A 22,921-nucleotide genomic window follows, 5' to 3' on the forward strand; every position below is an offset into this window, starting at 1 on the left:
ACGGAGACATGTAACATACGGAGGCAGGTAACATACGGAGGTAGGTAACATACAGAGGAATATCACATGCAGAGACAGGTTACATACGGAGGCAGGTAACATACGGAGACAGGTAACATACGGAGGCAGGTAACATACGGAGACAGGTAACATATGGAGACAGATAACATACGGAAACATGCAACATACAGAGGAATGTAACATAAAGAGCTATGAGGTATGTAATGTACATCGACCACTGAATGATAGGAAATCAGATAGATACAGTACGTTGTGTCTCTCTGACTTTATAATATTATATTCGCAGCCCTCTCGTGGTCCTGAGCTCTGTACGCCATTCCTCATCTTCCCTCTCATCACACACTTCCAGCGACACTGGGACCACACCCACTGCAGTGGACAGCGAGACAGAGGATCCCTATTCCATGCAGGTGAGCCTGTCTGAGGGGCACCGGAGGTGAGGCCGATATGTTACTATGTAGTGTCTGAGGGGCAGCGGAGGTGAGGCCGGTATGTTACTATGTAGTGTCTGAGGAGCAGCGAAGGTGAGGCCGATATGTTACTATGTAGTGTCTGAGGGGCAGCGGAGGTGAGGCCGGTATGTTACTATGTAGTGTCTGAGGGGCAGCGGAGGTGAGGCCGGTATGTTACTATGTAGTGTCTGCAGCGGAGGTGAGGCCGGTATGTTACTATGTAGTGTCTGCAGCGGAGGTGAGGCCGGTATGTTACTATGTAGTGTCTGAGGGGCAGCTGAGGTGAGACCGATATGTTACTATGTAGTGTCTGCAGCGGAGGTGAGGCCGTATGTTACTATGTAGTGTCTGAGGGGCAGCGGAGGTGAGGCCGGTATGTTACTATGTAGTGTCTGAGGTGCAGCGGAGGTGAGGCCGATATGTTACTATGTAGTGTCTGAGGGGCAGCGGAGGTGAGCCCTGTATGTTACTATGTAGTGTCTGAGGGGCAGCGGAGGTGAGGCCGATATGTTACTATGTAGTGTCTATGGTGCAGCGGAGATGAGGCCGATATGTTACTATGTAGTGTCTATGGTGCAGCGGAGGTGAGGCTGATATGTTACTATGTAGTGTCTGAGGGGCAGCGGAGGTGGGCCGATATGTTACTATGTAGTGTCTGAGGGGCAGCGGAGGTGAGGCCGTATGTTACTATGTAGTGTCTGAGGGGCAGCGGAGGTGAGGCCGGTATGTTACTATGTAGTGTCTGAGGTGCAGCGGAGGTGAGGCCGATATGTTACTATGTAGTGTCTGAGGGGCAGCGGAGGTGAGGCCGATATGTTACTATGTAGTGTCTGAGGGGCAGCGGAGGTGAGGCCGATATGTTACTATGTAGTGTCTGAGGGGTAGCGGAGGTGAGGCCGATATGTTACTATGTAGTGTCTGAGGAGCAGCGAAGGTGAGGCCGATATGTTACTTTGTAGTGTTTGAGGGGCAGCGGAGATGAGGCTGATATGTTACTATGTAGTGTCTGAGGGGCAGCGGAGGTGAGGCTGATATGTTACTATGTAGTGTCTGAGGGGCAGCGGAGATGAGGCTGATATGTTACTATGTAGTGTCTGAGGGGCAGCGGAGGTGAGGCCGATATGTTACTATGCAGTGTCTGAGGGGCAGCGGAGGTGAGGCCGATATGTTACTATGTAGTGTCTGAGGGGCAGGGGAGGTGAGGCCGATATGTTACTATGTAGTGTCTGAGGGGCAGCGGAGGTGAGGTCGGTATGTTACTATGTAGTGTCTGCAGCGGAGGTGAGGCCGGTATGTTACTATGTAGTGTCTGAGGGGCAGCGGAGGTGAGGTCGGTATGTTACTATGTAGTGTCTGCAGCGGAGGTGAGGCCGGTATGTTACTATGTAGTGTCTGAGGGGCAGCGGAGGTGAGGTCGGTATGTTACTATGTAGTGTCTGCAGCGGAGGTGAGGCCGGTATGTTACTATGTAGTGTCTGAGGGGCAGCGGAGGTGAGGCCGATATGTTACTATGTAGTGTCTGAGGAGCAGCGGAGGTGAGGCCGGTATGTTACTATGTAGTGTCTTAGGAACAGCGGAGGTGAGGCCGGTATGTTACTATGTAGTGTCTGAGGGGCAGCGGAGGTGAGGTCGGTATGTTACTATGTAGTGTCTGCAGCGGAGGTGAGGCCGGTATGTTACTATGTAGTGTCTGAGGGGCAGCGGAGGTAAGGCCAATATGTTACTATGTAGTGTCTGCACCGGAGGTGAGGCCGGTATGTTACTATGTAGTGTCTGAGGGGCAGCGGAGGTGAGGCCGATATGTTACTATGTAGTGTCTGAGGAGCAGCGGAGGTGAGGCCGGTATGTTACTATGTAGTGTCTTAGGAACAGCGGAGGTGAGGCCGGTATGTTACTATGTAGTGTCTGAGGAGCAGCGGAGGTGAGGCCGATATGTTACTATGTAGTGTCTGAGGAGCAGCGGAGGTGAGACCGATATGTTACTATGTAGTGTCTGAGCGTCAGTGGAGGTGAGGCCTATATAAATGTTACTGTGTAGTGTCTGAGGAGCAGCGGAGGTGAGGCCGATATGTTACTATGTAGTGTCTGAGGAACAGCGGAGGTGAGACCGATATGTTACTATGTAGTGTCTAAGGGGCAGCGGAGGTGAGGCCTATATAAATGTTACTATGTAGTGTCAGAGGAGCAGCGGAGGTGAGGACGATATGTTACTATGTAGTGTCTGAGGGGCAGCTGAGGTGAGACCGATATGTTACTATGTAGTGTCTGAGGGGCAGCGGAGGTGAGACCGATATGTTACTATGTAGTGTCTGAGGGGCAGCGGAGGTGAGGCCGACATATTACTATGTAGTGTCTGAGGGGCAGCGGAGGTGAGGCCGGTATGTTACTATGTAGTGTCTGAGGAGCAGCGGAGGTGAGGCCGATATGTTACTATGTAGTGTCTGAGGAGCAGCGGAGGTGAGGCCGATATGTTACTATGCAGTGTCTGAGGGGCAGCGGAGGTGAGGCCGATATGTTACTATGTAGTGTCTGCGGGACAGCGGAGGTGGGCCGATATGTTACTATGTAGTGTCTGAGGGGCAGCGGAGGTGAGGCCGATATGTTACTATGTAGTGTCTGAGGGGCAGCGGAGGTGAGGCCGGTATGTTACTATGTAGTGTCTGAGGAGCAGCGGAGGTGAGGCCGATATGTTACTATGTAGTGTCTGAGGAGCAGCGGAGGTGAGGCCGATATGTTACTATGCAGTGTCTGAGGGGCAGCGGAGGTGAGGCCGATATGTTACTATGTAGTGTCTGAGGGACAGCGGAGGTGAGGCCGATATGTTACTATGTAGTGTCTGAGGGGCAGCGGAGGTGAGGCCGATATGTTACTATGCAGTGTCTGAGGGGCAGCGGAGGTGAGACCGATATGTTACTATGTAGTGTCTGAGGGGCAGCGGAGGTGAGGCCGACATATTACTATGTAGTGTCTGAGGAGCAGCGAAGGTGAGGCCGATATGTTACTTTGTAGTGTCTGAGGGGCAGCGGAGGTGAGGCCGATATGTTACTATGTAGTGTCTGAGGGGCAGCGGAGGTGAGGCCGATATGTTACTATGTAGTGTCTGAGGAGCAGCGGAGGTGAGGCCGATATGTTACTATGTAGTGTCTGAGGAGCAGCGGAGGTGAGGCCGATATGTTACTATGTAGTGTCTGAGGGGCAGCGGAGGTGAGGCCGGTATGTTACTATGTAGTGTCTGAGGAGCAGCGGAGGTGAGGCCGATATGTTACTATGTAGTGTCTGAGGAGCAGCGGAGGTGAGGCCGATATGTTACTATGCAGTGTCTGAGGGACAGCGGAGGTGAGGCCGATATGTTACTATGTAGTGTCTGCAGCAGAGGTGAGGCCGATATGTTACTATGTAGTGTCTGAGGGGCAGCGGAGGTGAGGCCGATATGTTACTATGTAGTGTCTGAGGGGCAGCGGAGATGAGGCCGATATGTTACTATGTAGTGTCTATGGTGCAGCGAGGTGAGGCCGATATGTTACTATGTAGTGTCTGAGGAGCAGCGGAGGTGAGGCCGATATGTTACTATGTAGTGTCTGAGGAGCAGCGAAGGTGAGGCCGATACATTACTACTTGTAGGCCAATTGCCAGTACATAACACACTTTTAAAATCAGGTTTAGAATCCATTCAATTCAGAAAAGAATAGAGAACAATGTAATGGCTTCTATGGATCTACCTGTTCCTCCTCGTTCAGGCGGTTACAGACAACAGCTGAGTGTATTCTCGGAATCACAGCGACAATACTGTAACTCTGTTACCCACCGTGTCCGTGTCTCAGGATGGAATACAATTACTAGTGAAGTTGCGGCAGATGCTCAGCTGCCGAAGCAGCAGCCAGTTACATTGCCCCCAACATTTCCTGTGCCCATCTGTGGAGTGTGAGGAAACAATGTAGATGCCCACCACGTGCCACCCTGGTACACCACATCACGTCACATTGATTCTGCCTCTGTCTGACCGATTATATCTCTCTGTGTTACAGATGCTGCTGCCTCACTCTCTCCACGCTGGATCAATCACTAATGTCTCTGCACTATCATCATCCTACACAAGCCCCTCCTCCTCCAGCCTCAGCTCCACCCACTCTGCACCGTCACAGCTGATCAACTCAGCGCCCTCTAGCACACGGGGTAATCACTGTATGATGGTGGGAATGTCACGCTTGGGGGGGGGGGGGGGTGTTTATAGGCTGAGTGGCGGTAGGAAAGATCAGGGGTTGTGTGGAAACATAGGTTATTTTGGGTATAAACTACTTACCTTTGCAGCGGGATGGGTGGGCACCTAAAGAGAGTATTTAGGGTAATACGGATGGGATAAGACACTGGGCTCTGGAAGATCCTGTAGGCATCGTGGATCGGGGACAATGCTTCGCACAGTAACAGGTGATGACCAGTCATATGTAGAAGAGAGTTATCTGACCAGGTGTCCACCAGGGGGTCCTCTATGGTAGAACGCGTATGAGATGTAGGATGTAAGCTCATGTCATCTCCCTTCCAGGTTCACCCTCCCTCCCAGACAAGTACAGACATTCCCGGGATTTGGTGATGCTGCTCCCGGCCCCACGGGACAGGCCCAGCAGTGCCATGTACCAGACGGGTGCAGACAGTGCACAGGTGATACTGCTTTCCTTACACATCTCTGCTCACATTGGCCTCAGTCACTGCAAGACTCCCTTAGTTGTGTACAGCTTATTCCTCACCAGAGGGGCTGTGATCACCCTGACATACCCCATAGTAGAGGATTCAGCCAGCATCATAATGTTATGTCACCTCACTCCCCCATTGTAGCTCCTTACTGACACCTGGGAGCACACAGTCCTTAAATCGCAGCCATGAATATATTGTGTGTGTCCCCCCCCCCCCCCCCCTTACAACCACCCAATGGTTTTGTTGTGTGCTTGGTATTTGATCCACCTAGAGAAACCGGCCTCAGAGTAAAGGAAGTGTCCATGGTATGCACCGGCTGGCCATAGAGGTGTTTGCCACATTATACAGGACAGATGCCTACACTCCAGATGGTCCTCCACAGTTCTTTTCAAGATATCTATGTTGCTGTGCTCCTGGCTGGTGGTCCGTCACCGCGCTACAGCTGTGTGTGACCGGAGCATTGGGAAGAGGCAGCAGGAGAAAGTGCGGAACACTCCTGACCTCACCCCCCACCCCCACTACTTCCCCACCAGATGCCCCAGGATCTCCAGAACTGCCCATCATGTCCTGTGTTGCTGGAAGTGTCTCCTTTCTCTCACTTCTCTCTTCTCTGTCTTTCCTGGTGGCTCCACAGCGCTGTGTGTACCCCCGCGCTCTGTTCCAGCAGGTCCTCGGCCCATGCAAGCCCTGCAGTGACCCCAATCTCTCTGTAGCCGAGAAAGGTGATGACCTCACAATGTTGGGCCGGGCAGTAGAGGCGTATAACTGGTATATATGAGATGGGACATATAAGTTGACAGTGGAGGATGTACGGTGCTAAAGCCGAAAAAGAGGCGCTTTATATATATATTAGAACTTGACACATTAGTATGATGATTTGGAAGATCTAGGGATGTATACAGATAATGGGCCTGATTCACAGTCGCACGCACCCTACATCTAATGCTTATTCCGTGGTCCATATTCCTGACACTGAGACGCCCACTTGTCCTGCGTGGGTGCATTACCTCCTGTGTGAGCAGCTGGGCCTAGGCCTAGCCACCCTGTCACTTCCCAGGAGCCCCCATAGAATACCCTGCATCCCAATCTGTTCTTCGTGTGCGGTAACAATCGCCAGGCAAGAGCAACCATTGGCTGTTTGTATAGGGAGCCACTCTGAATCAGGCTGTATATTATTAGGGTAGTCCCAGTCACCTGGGCCCTCTGTACAGAGAAGGGTGAGGCTGCAGCACACTGAGCACATGTGAAATGGTTAATTACTGACATTATCCCATAACACATAAAGGGACGGATTCAAGGCAAAGTGATGGACCACCGAGCGCCAGCGCGATGTCCGCTGGGTACGGTACCCCGACATAACGTCCATCACTTTGCATTGCATCACTCACACAGAGTAATATCCCAGACATGATGCTCCCTGTATTTCCATCACACACCCGGCTACGGGGTCCTACTGGGCTAATCCTCAGGCTCCAGACCTGACATCACAATATGGCAATAAGGTGACTTCTGGAACCCAAGGTAAACAGTCAAGGAGGCTGTAAACAAATGAGGTGGCGCTTAAATCATATAGGGAAATGAATTGCTGCTGAGTTCAAGGGGTAAACTACAAGTACCCAAAACATAGGACAATAGAAGAAGAGAACTCTGCACATAGTGTTCCCATATAAAAATGTAGACAATACTATAATAGAAATATTAACGTTTATTTGACCAGATATATAACAGATATATAACACAGATTACTGTTCTAAAAAGTCTTTGTTTCCAATTTATTCAAACTTTTCAAAGTGTGCATATATATGGTAATGCTCCCTAATACCGGTATACAGGCGCAATGGAGTACTCATACACACAGTAAATGAAAAATATAAGATAAAACTGAAATAAAAAAAATATTTTTAAAAATGCAATAAAAAGCCGATAGATATTGCTAGTGCACTAAGTTCACAGAGTAAAAGCAGTATAAACTCGGTCAATGGGTAACTGTAGGAGATAGCTAGATAGATAGATAGATAGATAGATAGATAGATAGATAGATAGATAGATGTGTGGAAAGTGGCACTCCTTTGACTTCACAAAAATGACTACGCAGACGCAATCAGCTCCAACATTTCAGATTTTACTCCGTTTTCAGGGATAGAACCATTTCTTTGAGTGCAGCACCCGGGCAGTTGTCATGTGTCTCTTGGAGTGCCGGTAACCACGTATCTATCTATATATATATATATATATATATATATATATATATATATATATATATATATACACACACACACATACATACATACATACACACATACATACATACATACATACATACCACATGAAAAGCCTGTGTTTGTCCCTCTGCACCTTACTCTGATTGTGCTGCCTCTGATTAAAAACCCTCCCATAACTAGGCTACTGCTGCTGTTCTCCATGGGTCTGAGAAGCATATAATGAGCTCCACCAATCAGAGTTCAGCACAAACGTCTCAGCCTCTGTCCTCTGGTGCAAAGTGTCATGGGACTAAGTCAACTCCCAGTAATGCACTACACACTTAGTGCATTTAGTGTGCCTTGGCTCCCGATGCTCAGCACCATCAATCATTGTCACATTGGCAGATAGGTGAAGCTGCAGCACTACCCCACTCCCATGCACAAAACCTTTAGCTTAAAAACCACAGGGGACCCCTAGCTAGAGGGGGGCCCAGGGGTACTGACCCCTTGTGCCCCCATTATAATCCGGCCATGCCTCCTGCTGTTGTGAAACTACAAGTCCCATCATGCCTTGTTACAGTTTACTATTAGGCAATGCTAAAACTATGGCAAGGCATGCTGAGATGTGTAGTTTCACAACAACTGGAGGGCCACAGTTTGGACATGCCTGATGCAGGTCATAGACAGGGGTCTGCTGGCAGACTTCACCAACGAGTCACAGTGTGCACAGCGCGACCACTCTGCGGGATCGATGTACGGTGATCAACTAGTTTCGCCTGTTCAGGCGTCCTCAGGATCTCGCAATCCTGAAGAAGCCTGAACAGGCGAAACTAGTTGATCACCCATCACCATACATCGATTAGGGATGGCCATCGGTGCCTTTGCCATCGATGGCAAAAGTGCAACAGACCATCGATAGTGTAAAACTATGCAATGGGTGACCATCGATAGTTTTACATATCGATGGTCATCTATTATGTTTGAGTCATTGGCCTGTAGGCCAATGAAAACACGTGGGCGGGGCTTTGTGGGTGTCGGGGGCGGAGCTATGCTCCGAGTCCCAGCACTTTGAAAAATAAAAAACCATCGGGTTTGCTGTGCCATCGATGTAGGGAAACCATCTGGTTCTCCCCCATCGATGGCAAAAGTATTCGACACCGGTCATAAACCATCAATGATTTTGAATCATCGATGGTCGATGGCCATCCATCCCTAAAATCGATCCTGCCGAGCAGTCGTGCTGTGCAAACTGTGAGCCGGCGGAGAGGTCTGCCGGCAGACCCTTGGAACACCAGACACATGACCTTTTCCCCTGTGAGATAACCACATTGTCGGTCTCAAGGAGAAAGACACCACTGACTGCCACTGAAAACGAAGGGAAGGAAACTCAAATCTGCACTTGGCACACACCAGCCCAGATTGTGAAGGGCTAAGGGAAGGCAGCATACCTCCCATATATTTAAGGAGTCCCCATACAGGGAACAATTCAATAACATATCAGCCAAGTTAAGGGCTGTGGACAAATAATTTGATCCAATATGGATGGCTATGGATCAATTTAACCTCTATATGATCTTGCTGCACTGGCAATATCTATCGGCTTTTTATTGCATTTTTAAAAACATTTAATTTATTTTTAGTTTTATGCTATATTTTTCATTTAACCCCTTCATGACAGAGCCAGTTTGTGCCTTCATGACAGAGCCTTTTTTTTTCAAATCTGACATGTCTCACTTAAGTGGGGATAACTTTTTTTTGCTTTTACTTATCCCAGTGATTTTGAGATTGTTTTCTCGTGACACATTGTACTTCAAGTTAGTGGTAAATTTTGGTCGATACAGTCTGTGTTTTTTTGTGAAAAATACCAAAATATCGTGAAAAAATGGAAAATTTAGCAATATGCAAAATGTCAAATTTTCTGCTTGTGAGACAAATAATCATACCACTCAAAATAGTTAATAACTAACATAGACCATATGTCTACTTTATGTTGCCATCATTATTTCAACCCCCTTTTCATTTTTTTGGACACTAGGAGGCTTCAAATATGACTAGCAAATTCTCAAATTTTCAAGAAAATTTCAAACACTGATTTTTTTAGGGACCAGTTCAGTTCTGATGTGACTTTGAGGGACTTGTATGTGAGACACCCCCATAAATGATGCCATTTCAAAAACTGCACCCCTCACAGTATTCAAAACAGCATTTTGGAAGTTTGTTAACCCTTTAGGTGTTTCACAGGAATTAAAACAAAGTGTAGGTGAAATTTCAAAATTTCTTTTTTTTTGCAGAGTTTCAATTTTAATACATTTTTCTAACAAATACAGTAGATTTTACTAGAGAAATGTGACTAAAAATTGATTCCCCCAATTCTTGTGTTTTCAAAAATATCCTATATGTGGCCCTAGTGTGCACGATGACCAAACCACAGGCTTCATAATAGAAGGAGCACCTACTTGATTTTGGAGCCTCCTTTTTATGAGATTTTTTTTTAGGCACCATGTAGGTTTCTAGGCACCATAAGTGCTAAAAGTTAGGAACTTTCCCCACAAGTCACCCCATTTTGCAATCTACACCCCTCAGGGAATTCATCTAGGGGTATAGTGTACATTTCAAACCCCCAGGGGTTTCACCAATTTTGGTACAACTGGTATGTGAAAATGGAAAATTACATTTTTTTACACAAACATGCAGTTCTGGCTCAAAATTTTTCATTTTCACAAGGAATGAAGGAGACAAAGCACCCCAATATCTGTGCCCCAATTTCTCCCGAGTACGGCAATGCCTCAAATGTGACCAAAAAATACCAGTGGGGCGCATAGCAGGACTCAGAAGGGAAGGAGTGATTTTTGGATTTGGCAGCACAGATTTTGGTGGAATGAATGGTGGGTGCCATGTTGCATTAGCAAGACTCCCAAAGCACCAATACAGTGGAACCCCCCCACAAGTCACCCCATTTTGCAAAGTACACCCCTCAGGGAATTCATCTAGGGGTATAGTGTACATTTCAAACCCCCAGGGGTTTCACCAATTTTGATACAACTGGGATGTGAAAATGGAAAATTACATTTTTTTACACAAACATGCAGTTCTGGCTCAAAATTTTTCATTTTCACAAGGAATGAAGGAGACAAAGCACCCCAAAATCTGTGCCCCAATTTCTCCCGAGTACGGCAATGCCTCACATGTGACCAAAAAATACCAGTTGGGCGCATGGCAGGACTCAGAAGGGAAGGAGTGATTTTTGGATTTGGCAGCACAGATTTTGGTGGAATGAATGGTGGGTGCTATGTTGCACCAATACAGTGGAACCCCCCCACAAGTCACCCCATTTTGCAAAGTACACCCCTCAGGGAATTCATCTAGGGGTATAGTGTACATTTCAAACCCCCAGGGGTTTCACCAATTTTGGTACAACTGGGATGTGAAAATGGAAAATTACATTTTTTTACACAAACATGCAGTTCTGGCTCAAAATTTTTCATTTTCACAAGGAATGAAGGAGACAAAGCACCCCAAAATCTGTGCCCCAATTTCTCCCGAGTACGGCAATGCCTCACATGTGACCAAAAAATACCAGTGGGGCGCATGGCAGGACTCAGAAGGGAAGGAGTGATTTTTGGATTTGGCAGCACAGATTTTGGTGGAATGAATGGTGGGTGCCATGTTGCATTAGCAAGACTCCCAAAGCACCAATACAGTGGAACCCCCCCACAAGTCACCCCATTTTGCAAAGTACACCCCTCAGGGAATTCATCTAGGGGTATAGTGTACATTTCAAACCCCCAGGGGTTTCACCAATTTTGATACAACTGGGCAGTGAAAATGAAAAATTACATTTTTTTACACAAAAATGCAGTTCTGGCTCAAAATTTTTCATTTTCACAAGGAATGAAGGAGACAAAGCACCCCAAAATCTGTGCCCCAATTTCTCCCGAGTACGGCAATGCCTCACATGTGACCAAAAAATACCAGTTGGGCGCATGGCAGGACTCAGAAGGGAAGGAGTGATTTTTGGATTTGGCAGCACAGATTTTGGTGGAATGAATGGTGGGTGCCATGTTGCATTAGCAAGACTCCCAAAGCACCAATACAGTGGAACCCCCCCACAAGTCACCCCATTTTGCAAAGTACACCCCTCAGGGAATTCATCTAGGGGTATAGTGTACATTTCAAACCCCCAGGGGTTTCACCAATTTTGATACAACTGGGATGTGAAAATGGAAAATTACATTTTTTTACACAAACATGCAGTTCTGGCTCAAAATTTTTCATTTTCACAAGGAATGAAGGAGACAAAGCACCCCGAAATCTGTGCCCCAATTTCTCCCGAGTACGGCAATGCCTCACATGTGACCAAAAAATACCAGTTGGGCGCATGGCAGGACTCAGAAGGGAAGGAGTGATTTTTGGATTTGGCAGCACAGATTTTGGTGGAATGAATGGTGGGTGCTATGTTGCACCAATACAGTGGAACCCCCCCACAAGTCACCCCATTTTGCAAAGTACACCCCTCAGGGAATTCATCTAGGGGTATAGTGTACATTTCAAACCCCCAGGGGTTTCACCAATTTTGGTACAACTGGGATGTGAAAATGGAAAATTACATTTTTTTACACAAACATGCAGTTCTGGCTCAAAATTTTTCATTTTCACAAGGAATGAAGGAGACAAAGCACCCCAAAATCTGTGCCCCAATTTCTCCCGAGTACGGCAATGCCTCACATGTGACCAAAAAATACCAGTTGGGCGCATGGCAGGACTCAGAAGGGAAGGAGTGATTTTTGGATTTGGCAGCACAGATTTTGGTGGAATGAATGGTGGGTGCCATGTTGCATTAGCAAGACTCCCAAAGCACCAATACAGTGGAACCCCCCCACAAGTCACCCCATTTTGCAAAGTACACCCCTCAGGGAATTCATCTAGGGGTATAGTGTACATTTCAAACCCCCAGGGGTTTCACCAATTTTGATACAACTGGGATGTGAAAATGGAAAATTAAATTTTTTTACACAAAAATGCAGTTCTGGCTCAAAATTTTTCATTTTCACAAGGAATGAAGGAGACAAAGCACCCCAAAATATGTGCCCCAATTTCTCCCGAGTACGGCAATGCCTCACATGTGACCAAAAAATACCAGTTGGGCGCATGGCAGGACTCAGAACGGAAGGAGTGATTTTTGGATTTGGCAGCACAGATTTTGGTGGAATGAATGGTGGGTGCCATGTTGCATTAGCAAGACTCCCAAAGCACCAATACAGTGGAACCCCCCCACAAGTCACCCCATTTTGCAAAGTACACCCCTCAGGGAATTCATCTAGGGGTATAGTGCACATTTCAAACCCCCAGGGGTTTCACCAATTTTGATACAAGTGGGCAGTGAAAATGAAAAATTACATTTTTTTACACAAAAATGCAGTTCTGGCTCAAAATTTTTCATTTTCAGAAGGTATGAAGGAGAAAAAGCACCCCAAAATCTGTGCCCCAATTTCTCCCGAGTACGGCAATGCCTCACATGTGACCAAAAAATACCAGTTGGGTGCATGGCAGGACTCAGAAGGGAAGGAGTGATTTTTGGATTTTGCAGCACAGATTTTGGTGGAATGAATGGTGGGTGCTATGTTGCATTGCCAATACAGTGGAACCCCCCCACAAGTGACCCCATTTTGCAAACTACACCCCTCAGGGAATTCATCTAGGGGTATAGTGTACATTTCAAACCCCCAGGGGTTTCACCAATTTTGATACAAGTGGGCAGTGAAAATGAAAAATTACATTTTTTTACACAAAAATGCAGTTCTGGCTCAAAATTTTTCATTTTCAGAAGGTATGAAGGAGAAAAAGCACCCCAAAATCTGTGCCCCAATTTCTCCCGAGTACGGCAATGCCTCACATGTGACCAAAAAATACCAGTTGGGTGCATGGCAGGACTCAGAAGGGAAGGAGTGATTTTTGGATTTTGCAGCACAGATTTTGGTGGAATGAATGGTGGGTGCTATGTTGCATTGCCAATACAGTGGAACCCCCCCACAAGTGACCCCATTTTGCAAACTACACCCCTCAAGGAATTCATCTAGGGGTATAGTGTACATTTCAAACCCCCAGGGGTTTCACCAATTTTGGTACAACTGGGCTGTGAAAATGAAAAATTACATTTTTTTACACAAAAATGTACTTCTGGCTCAAAATTTTTCATTTTCACAAGGAATGAAGGAGACAAAGCACCCCAAAATCTGTGCCCCCATTTCTCCAGAGTACGGCAATGCCTCACATGTGACCAAAAAATACCAGTTGGGTGCATGGCAGGACTCAGAAGGGAAGGAGTGATTTTTGGATTTTGCAGCTCAGATTCTGGTGGAATGAATGGTGGGTGCTATGTGGCATTAGCAAGACCCCCGATGCACGGTGAAATGATGAACCTAATAATCCATCGATGTGTGGTATATTTTGAAACACTCCTTTATACATAGGCCGGGTTTGTCGGGGCAAGTTTCACAGTGGAAAATAGTTTCCTTTCTTATTCCCTTTTTATAGCAAACTTTGCACCTTTTTTGTGTCCTGCCCTTTCTTGCAGTGGAGGGGATTTCGTTGGGAAAATGCTGCCCTGGTACAATACGGGGGCCAGTACTAGAAGTACTGGGGCCCTCTGCCTGCTGATTCCCAAATGTTAGGCTCTTTATGACTTCCTCTTGAAAGTGCATAAATGTCCCCCTCTGGCCGGTAGAACGGAATAGCACGTAAGCGTTATACAGTGCCATCTGGATGATATACACGGCCAGCTTCTTGTACCAGATATTTGTTTTCCGCAGGGCACTGTACGGCTTCAGTACCTGATCTGAAAGATCCACTCCACCCATGTACTTATTGTAATCTAGGATACAATTTGGTTTTGAGGTGTGGGTACTGGTACCTCGTACAGGGATGGAGGTGGTACTGTCTCCATGAATTGTTGTCAGTATAAGGACATCCCTCTTGTCCTTATATTTGACCAACAACATATTTTCGGTGCATATTCCCCTGCTTTCACCCCTTCTCATTACTTGGGCAATGTGCGTTTTGGGGAGGCCTCTTTGGTTCTTGCGCACAGTACCGCAAGCTGCTGTACCTCTTGAACCAAGGGCCTTAAACAGGGGGATGCTGGTGTAAAAGTTATCCACATAGAGGTGATAACCCTTATCCAGGAAGGGGTGCATTAAATCCCAGACAATTTTTCCACTAACACCTACGAGGGAGGGGGGGCATTCTGGTGGTTCAATTCTTGAATCCTTCCCTTCATATACCCTAAACTTGTGGGTGTACCCTGTGGTGCTTTCACACAGCTTATACATTTTTATCCCATACCTTGCCCTCTTACTGGGAAGGTACTGGCGGAATTTAACCCTTCCTTTAAAATGTATAAGGGACTCGTCGATACTAATACATTTATCAGGGATGTATAGCTCTGCAAATTTGGCACTGAAATGATCAATGACCGGCCTGACTTTGAATAGCCTGTCAAAGGTGGGATCATCTCTGGGTGGGCACTGTGCATTATCGGTGTAATGTATAAATTTATGGATTGCCTCAAAACGAGCCCGGGGCATGGCCATACGGTGAAATGGGGTGCTGTACAGAACATCTGTACTCCAATATTGCCTAATTTGTGGCTTTTTTACTATGCCCATATGTAACACCAGACCCCAAAACGTCATCATCTCTACTGCATCTACAGGGGTCCACCTAGCAAATGATGACGTGGGGTTTTGAGCAATAAACTGCTGGGCATATAAATTAGTTTGGTCCACCATTAAATTTATAAAATCATCAGAGAAAAATAATTTAAAAATGTCAATTTCTCTGAGACCTGTTGAATCAAATTGGATTCCTGGGATGGCCAAAAACTCAGGAACCTGGGGCTCAAAATTGTCTGGTGGTGGGGTCCATACGAGATCAATTATTGGGGGGGGGTCTCAGCTGCTCTACGGGGGCGTCTTTGAGGGGGTCCCTCATCATCAGAGGAGGAAGAGGAGCTTAAGACAAATCCTTCAAATTCCCCGCTTGCCTCACTTGCTGTGTCAGAGTCAGAGGCAAGCATGGCATATGCCTCCTCCACCGAATACATTCTCCTGGATGACTGGGACGACATTTGGGATGACATTTGGGATGCCATTTATATTTTTGTGTTACTGGTAGTGAAATGTTTCAACACGTGTATAGTGTAGGGGGGGGTACAAACTTTATTTCAACCCGGGGGGTATGTAGTGTGTATGTATGTAGTGCAGAAAAAAAAAAAAATACAAAAATAAAAAAATTGAAGGGTTCAAAAAAAAAAAAAATGGAAGGGGTTAAAAAAAAAAATGGAAGGGGTTAAAAAAAAAAAATGGAAGGGGTTAAAAAAAAATGGAAGGGGTTAAAAAAAAAAAAATGGAAGGGGTTAAAAAAAAAAAAGGTCCTGCGCCAAAAATTGAGCACAGATGTTGGTCAGTAACGTCCGTCACTGAACAGCGCTCAAAGGCAACAGGAATTTGATTAAAAAAAAAAAAAAATAGATCAACCCTGTGCCGAAAAAGCTGATCAGTGATGTACGTCACTGATCAGCGCACAGTGGCCACAGGACACACACAAAATCACAGTGTGTGTACAAAAAAAAAATGTAAAAAAGACCCCACAGCACTCACAAAAAATAAAAAAAGGTGATCAGTGATGCGACACTGATTACCAGTGAGGGGCAGCAGGTGCACAACCTTTGGTGGTACTGACAGGTATATATAAAAAAAAAAACCTCTGCACCCCTAAAAAGTTGCTGATCACCTCAGATATAGTGATCAGCACAAAAGGCGGGGGCAGCAGACACAAAATTTAGCACTCTCTATCACTCTCTGTCACTATCTCTCTCTATCTCTCTATCTCTCACTATCTATCACTCTATGACACTGCAGCAGCAGCACTGACAGGTATATCTATATATAAAAAAAAAACCTGCGCCCCCAAAAAGTTGCTGATCAGTTAATTTATACTGATCAGCACAAAAGGGGGGGCAGCAGTCAGTTATAAAAAAAATATATAGCACAATCTGTCACTATCTCTCTATCTCTCTCTCTCTATCTCTCTCTATCTATCTATAGCTCTATCACACTGCAGCAGCACAAAATATAGCACTAGGCCTCTCTATCTCTCTCTATCTCTCTCTATCTCTTTCAGTTATATAAAAAATATATAGCACAATCTGTCACTATCTCTCTCTCTATCTCTCTCTCTCTATCTCTCTCTATCTCTCTATCTATAGCTCTATCACACTGCAGCAGCACAAAATATAGCACTAGGCCTCTCTATCTCTCTCTATCTCTCTCTATCTCTCTCTCTCTAACTCTCTCTCTATCTAATAAATCGCAGCAGCACAAGATGTCACAGGATGTCACAAGATGTCACAAGCATAAGCAATCTCAATGATCAGGTAAGTATTTTGGATGGGTTCTGGTCAGTATAGGCGGCAGCTGGGCACGGTGACCGCACTGCACGCTATTCCAGACCGGAATGGCGTCTGCAGTGCAGTCACCGTTAGTTTAAACCCCCCTCCATGGCTGTGATTGGTCCGTCGGTCCGACGAACCAATCACGGCCTTTGGGGGCGGGAGGGGTGAGGTGGGGTGACACCAGTGTCACCCTTACACCCCGCGGTGATTGGTGCTGTACTTTACAGCACCAATCACCTCCGATCCCGTGTCACCGGCGAACGTTATTCGCCGGTGACACAGAAAACGCTGTGAATGGCTGTTCACAATGAACAGCCAATCACAGCGATCGCCGACGGGGGGGCGGCATCGCCGCCCCCCCTGGGCATGCACGGACATGTCTGCTGTCAGGGACAGCAGACATCGTCCCTCTGTCACTGCGTCTCTAGACGCAGTGACAGTTTTAAGCCATGACGTATATATACGTCAACGGTCGGGAAGTACTTCCCGGCCATGACGTATATATACGTCAAATGTCGTGAAGGGGTTAATGTGTGTATGTTACTTAAAGGCAAGAAAGCAATGTAGCAAAGCAATGAGGAAAGCTAGTTAGATGCTTGGTTGCATAGGGAGAGGTATCAGCAGTAGGAAGAAAGAAGTAATAATGCCACTGTATAGGTCATTGGTACGACCTCACCTAGAGTATTGTGTTCAGTTCTGGAGGCCATATCTCCAGAAGGATATAAATACATTAGAGACTGTACAAAGAAGAGCAACTAAAATGGTGCATGGCCTACATCACAAAACGTACCAGGAAAGGCTAAAAGATCTTAACATGTATACAGATGTATCGGGCCTTATTGTTGCTGGCGATCCGCCAGCAGCATGCTGCTGGCGGATCGCCAGCAACACGGCGCCTCTATCTGACTGAGACGCGCGTGCGTCCCCCACGCACGCGCGTCTCAGTATCCGGGCGGCGAGGCGGACGCAATACTGTCCGCCTCCCGCTCGAGGGGGCTGGGGGGGACCTCTGGCCACTGTGGGGGGGGTGCGGAGGGCAGCACCGTCAGAAGGGGACGTGCGCGCGCATCCCCTTCCGGCATGCAGATGGCGGCGGGGCAGGGGATGCAAAGATGAATCCCGCTACATCTGTAGTTTGGAGCAGAGAAGGGAAAGGGGGGACATGATAAAAATATTCAAATATATCAAGGGTTTTAACATAGTACAGGAGGGGAGGTAGGTTCAGGGGAAATGTTAGAAAAAATTACTTCACAGAAAGGGTAGTGGATAAGTGGAATAGCCGTCCATCAGAGGTGGTAGAGGCAAATACAGTAGTACAATGTAAACATGCTTGGGATAGGCATATTGATATCCTTACAGAGAAATAAGGATTAAAAAGATTACCTGAAGGATAATAGGAGTGAGCGGCGACTAGCCGGGAGAGACCGTAAACTATTAGTCTGGGCTCCCAAGGCCATGAAGTGCTACCAATGTCTTGCTGGTATTAGGACGGGGGCAGGGAGATAGCAGTGAAAGGATAGGGGGTGATAAAAGGGGGGAAGGTAAGAGAGAATAAGGTAGTAGGCACCTCCTCGTGGGAGTAGACTCATACTTAAGGACAGGACAGGTAAAAGGGGGAGGATCAGAGAGAGAAAAAGGGCACACCGTAAGGATTGTCCCATTCACCCACCCACCTTTAGACGAAGAAGGAGCAACATCCAAACAGCATCTAGGTTACAGCAGAGATTGTCTGAACAGAGGCGGAAATACTGCGGGTCAGCCAAAGTTTGGCGCCAGGAAACGGAGGCACCCCAGAAGAGGGGGTGCAAGATCCAAGGCCTGGCGTCAGGGTGGGGGTTGCAATTGGGGGACCCCGGGCGGTTCTAGTTACAAGAGAGATTGTCTTAACAGAGGCAGAAGTACTGCATGCCAGCCAAAGTTTGGCGCCAGGAAACAGAGGCACCCCAGAAGAGGGGGGGGCAAGATCCAAGGCCTGGCATCGGAGGGGGCAATAGGGGACCCCAGGCGGTTACATGTTTCAGGTGCGAGAAGGGACCCCACCCCCGGGCGACTTGATTCAGTTACGTTGGAGGGCTGGTGGACCGCAGTGCTACATATGTAAATCTGAATAAATAAACAGCATCTAGGTTACAGCAGAGATGGTCCTAACAGAGGCGGAAGTACTGCGTGCCAGCCAAAGTTTGGCGCCAGGAAATGGAGGCACCCCAGAAGAGGGGGGTGCAAGATCCAAGGCCTGGCGTCGGAGGGGGCAATTGGGGACCCTGGGCGGTTACATGTTTCAGGTGCAAGAAGGGGTCCCCACCCCCGGGCGGCTTGATTCAGTTACGTTGGAGGGCTGGTGGACCGCAGTGCTATCTTTGCCACCTAAGAGAGTAGGATTATATTTATAATCTGATTAATAAATGTGACCTTTAATTCGCCAAAAATAAATGACTCAGTTTGGTTATTCCAGGTGAAGGGGAAAAGGGAGGGGGAGGGGGTTCTTTGTCTGTTTAAGGTTAAAGGAATGGCGGGTGCATCAGACGCTCAGAGGTTTAAAAAAGGGGCAGACTAGATGGGCCAAATGGTTCTTATCTGCCGTCAAATTCTATGTTTCTATGTTATGTGCACCCCTTGCCCCTGTATACCGGTATTAGGGAGCATTACCATATATATCCACACTTTAAGAAGTTTGAATAAATTGGAAATAACACTTAAAGACTTTTTATGATTGTTTGTAACAGTAATCTGTGTAGACCGAGTTTACAATATATCTGGTCAAATAAATGTTAATATTTCTATTATAGTATTCAGTCTAAATTTTTAGTTGGGGAAGTTATGCGTTATGAGTTCTCTACTTCTATTGTCCTAAATGGTCATGGAACCCACAGAGAGGCCAACTAGATAAGGGAAGGAATTAGCCTAATAGTAATACTGGGGCAGATGTATTAAGCCTGGTGAAGAGATAAACTGGAGATAAAGTGGAAGGAGATAACGCACCAGCCAATCAGATCCCAACTGTCATATTTCAAACACAGCTGATTGGCTGGTGCGTTAACTCTTCCAAGTTATCTCCACTTTATCTCCAGTTTATCTCTTCTCCAGGCTTAATACATCTGCCCCACTGCCTCAGTGATTTTCTCTTTTGCTTTTCTGCTGTTTGTGTGACTCTGCTGTGTCTATGTCCTGCTGCTTGTGTGACTCTGCTGTGTTTATGTCCTGCTGTTTGTGTGACTCTGCTGTGTCTATGTCCTGCTGTTTGTGTGACTCTGCTGTGTTTATGTCCTGCTGCTTGTGTGATTCATCTCTGTCCTGCTGCTTGTGTAACTCTGCTGTGTTGTGACTCTGCTGTGTCTATTTCCTGCTGCTTGTGTGACTCTGCTGTGTCTATTTCCTGCTGCTTGTGTGAATTTGCTGTATCTATTACCTGCTGCTTGTGTGACTCTGCTGTGTATTTCCTGCTGCTTGTCTGACTCTGCTGTGTCTATTTCCTGCTGCTTGTGTGACTCTGTTGTGTCTGTTTCCTTCTGCCCTGGATGCACCATTGATGCCCTGTATTGGTCCTGATGCCCTTTCCCCGGGACAGTTCTTGCCGCACCCAGCAGTTGGAGTTTGGACAGTGGAACCAGGGAATCGCTTCCTTTCCTGACCTCACATGTTGGGAGTGTTCTAACGCCAACAGGGACCACCAGGGGTCTCACACAGGGTATGGAATCTGAGGGGTCATTGTCATTGGGAGGATCTGAACCAATAGAAAGATTTCAGGAAGAGAGATAACAACCCAGGCTGGGACCTAAAGCTCCCCCTTCTCTGTGCTCTATTATATTAGCCTGATTTGACTCTCAGCCTCTGCCATCTATTTTCTGTTACTTTGGGCTGGTGCTGTAGGATAGTGAGGGACGGGCTAGTGCTGTAGGATAGTGGGGGGTGGGCTGGTGCTGTAGGATAGTGGGGGGTGGGCTGGTGCTGTAGCATAGTGGGAGGCGTGCCGGTGCTGCAGCATAGTGGGGGGGGCGGGCCGGTGCTGCAGCATAGTGGGGGGGCGGGCCGGTGCTGCAGCATAGTGGGGGGGGGGCGGGCCGGTGCTGCAGCATAGTGGGGGGCAGGTCAGTGCTGCAGCATAGTGGGGGGCGGGCCGGTGTTGCACATAGTGGGGGGCGGGCCGGTGCTGCAGCATATTGGGGGGCGGGTGCTGCAGCATAGTGGGGGGCGGGCGGGTGCTGCAGCATAGTGGTAGGAGGGCCGGTGCTGCAACAAGTCAGGGGCGGGCCGGTGCTGTAGCATAGTGGGGGGGGGGGGCAGTGCAGCAGCATAGTGGTGGGGCGGGCCCAGAGCCGGCCATAGGCAAACTAGGCTAATGCCTAGGGTGTTTGGTATTCCTTGGGGCACCAGCAGCTTCGGCTGATTAAAATGATATGCAGCATGCCTATATTCTGTGTGTGACCTAGGCTGTATCTGCATATTAAATAGTGTATTCATGGAAATCACTGTAACATAGCATTCCGTATTCAGGAACAGCCACAGTCGCACACAGAATATAGGCATGCCGCATATCATTTTAGTCATCGGAAGTTTCTTATGTGTCCTGGTCATATAACAAATCAAATAACATGAATTTTCAGCAAAAAAGGCACCCAACGTTAGCAGAACTGGCCAGGAGCTGCATGGCTTATTGAGTCAAGATGTATGAGGAAACATCTGTATCCAAGCAGAGGCAGAGGTCACAGTGTTAGCGGCTGTGTGAGTACTGTCTGCGGGTGGGTTGGTTGTGCAATAGTGTTCGGCATATGTGTAAGGGGCATTATGTGTGTCATGTATAAATGCATTAATAATGTGCGACATATGTGTAACAGGCATTATGTGTGTCGTGTATAAGGGTATTAATAATGTGCAACATATGTGTAAGGGGCATTATGTGTGTTATGTGTATAAGGGTATTAATAATGTGCAACATATGTGTAAGGGGCATTATGTGTGTCATGTGTATTAAGGGCATTAATAAAAGTTGGCATATGTGTAAGGGGCATTACTGTGTGGTATTATCAGCTGTGCCGAGAAAAAGGGGTAGGGAGGTGCTTAAAATACAATATTTTCTCAGGATTTTTTTCTAAGGGTATAATGAATGATGTGAGGAGTAATGTAGATAAGGTAAAGTGGTACCAAAATTATGACTGTTATGATGAGGGTTGATGGTGCTGGGAAAGGGGAGCAGGGTCAGAGGCGGAACTAGTAGCGGTGCTAGGGGGCACCAGCCAAAATCTTGCCTAGGGCGTCATTTAGGCTAGGGCTGGCTCTGGGCGGGCTGCTGCTGTAGCATAGTGGTGGGTGGGCCGGTGCTATAGCATAGTGGGGGGTGGACCGGTGCTGTAACATAGTGGGGGGTGGGACGGTGCTGTAGCATAGTGGGGGGTGGGCCGGTGCTGTAGCATAGTGGGGGGTGGGCCGGTGCTGCAGCATTGTTGGGGGTGGGCCGGTGCTGTAGCATAGTGGGGGGCGGGCCGGTGCTGCAGCAAAGTGGGGGGGGCGGTGCTGTAGCATAGTGGGGGGCGGGCTGGTGCTGCAGCATAGTGGGGGGCGGGCCGGTGCTGCAGCAAAGTGGGGGGCGGGCCGGTGCTGTAGCATAGTGGGGGCGGGCTGGTGCTGCAGCATAGTGGGGGGCGGGCCGGTGCTGCAGCCTGCAGTAACATGTGACTAATACTCTCTCTCTCTCGCCCTCTATGAAGGTCATTACTCTCTGCACTTTGATGCTTTCCACCCCTCTGTGGGGGAGGGAGGTCCGGCGCTTCCTACAAGATCTCTGCGCAAGGTATCAGTCTATGATAATGTGTTTGCTGCATGACCGGCTCTTACATACTTCCTGCGTTATAGACCGCGCGATCCTGTTCCCCGATCTGCACAGAATCATCATCATTAATACTAATTCTATCCACAAGAACCAAGTGCTCCTGTGAGATCACCCCTACAGCGACAGTGGGTGTCATTTGTGCAGCGCACTTCGCAGTTTAATCTTGGCTCTAATTAGAAGCCTCCGCTAATTAGAATCACATCTCTATGTGTGTGGAGAGCGGCAAAGGTTACGTTGAAGAGCAGTTAAATGCGTTTCCGGGCAGTGGGATGCATTTCAGGCA

The 22,921-nt window shown here is 47.5% G+C and overlaps 1 protein-coding gene across 17 annotated transcripts in view; it reads left to right on the forward strand.

Moving 5' to 3' along the window:
* DOCK3 (dedicator of cytokinesis 3) overlaps window positions 1–22,921 on the forward strand; it is a 244,387-nt gene that overhangs the window by 216,365 nt on the left and 5,101 nt on the right. For 16 of the 17 annotated variants that reach the window (XR_014454283.1, XR_014454285.1, XR_014454279.1 and 13 more), the window contains 6 exons: window positions 308–431; window positions 4,499–4,646; window positions 5,014–5,129; window positions 5,797–5,884; window positions 20,380–20,499; window positions 22,517–22,599. Coding sequence is in view for 8 of the 17 variants with exons in the window: in XM_083155809.1 (XP_083011935.1) it covers window positions 308–431; window positions 4,499–4,646; window positions 5,014–5,129; window positions 5,797–5,884; window positions 20,380–20,499; window positions 22,517–22,599 (679 nt within the window). In the remaining 9 variants the exon portion in view is untranslated. The remainder of the gene's footprint in view (window positions 1–307; window positions 432–4,498; window positions 4,647–5,013; window positions 5,130–5,796; window positions 5,885–20,379; window positions 20,500–22,516; window positions 22,600–22,921) is intronic. The other variant, XM_083155815.1, reaches the window with a different exon arrangement.

This window comes from Crinia signifera, chromosome 8 (assembly GCF_055691185.1).
Source record: "Crinia signifera chromosome 8, ASM5569118v1, whole genome shotgun sequence".
Lineage (NCBI taxonomy): Eukaryota > Metazoa > Chordata > Amphibia > Anura > Myobatrachidae > Crinia > Crinia signifera.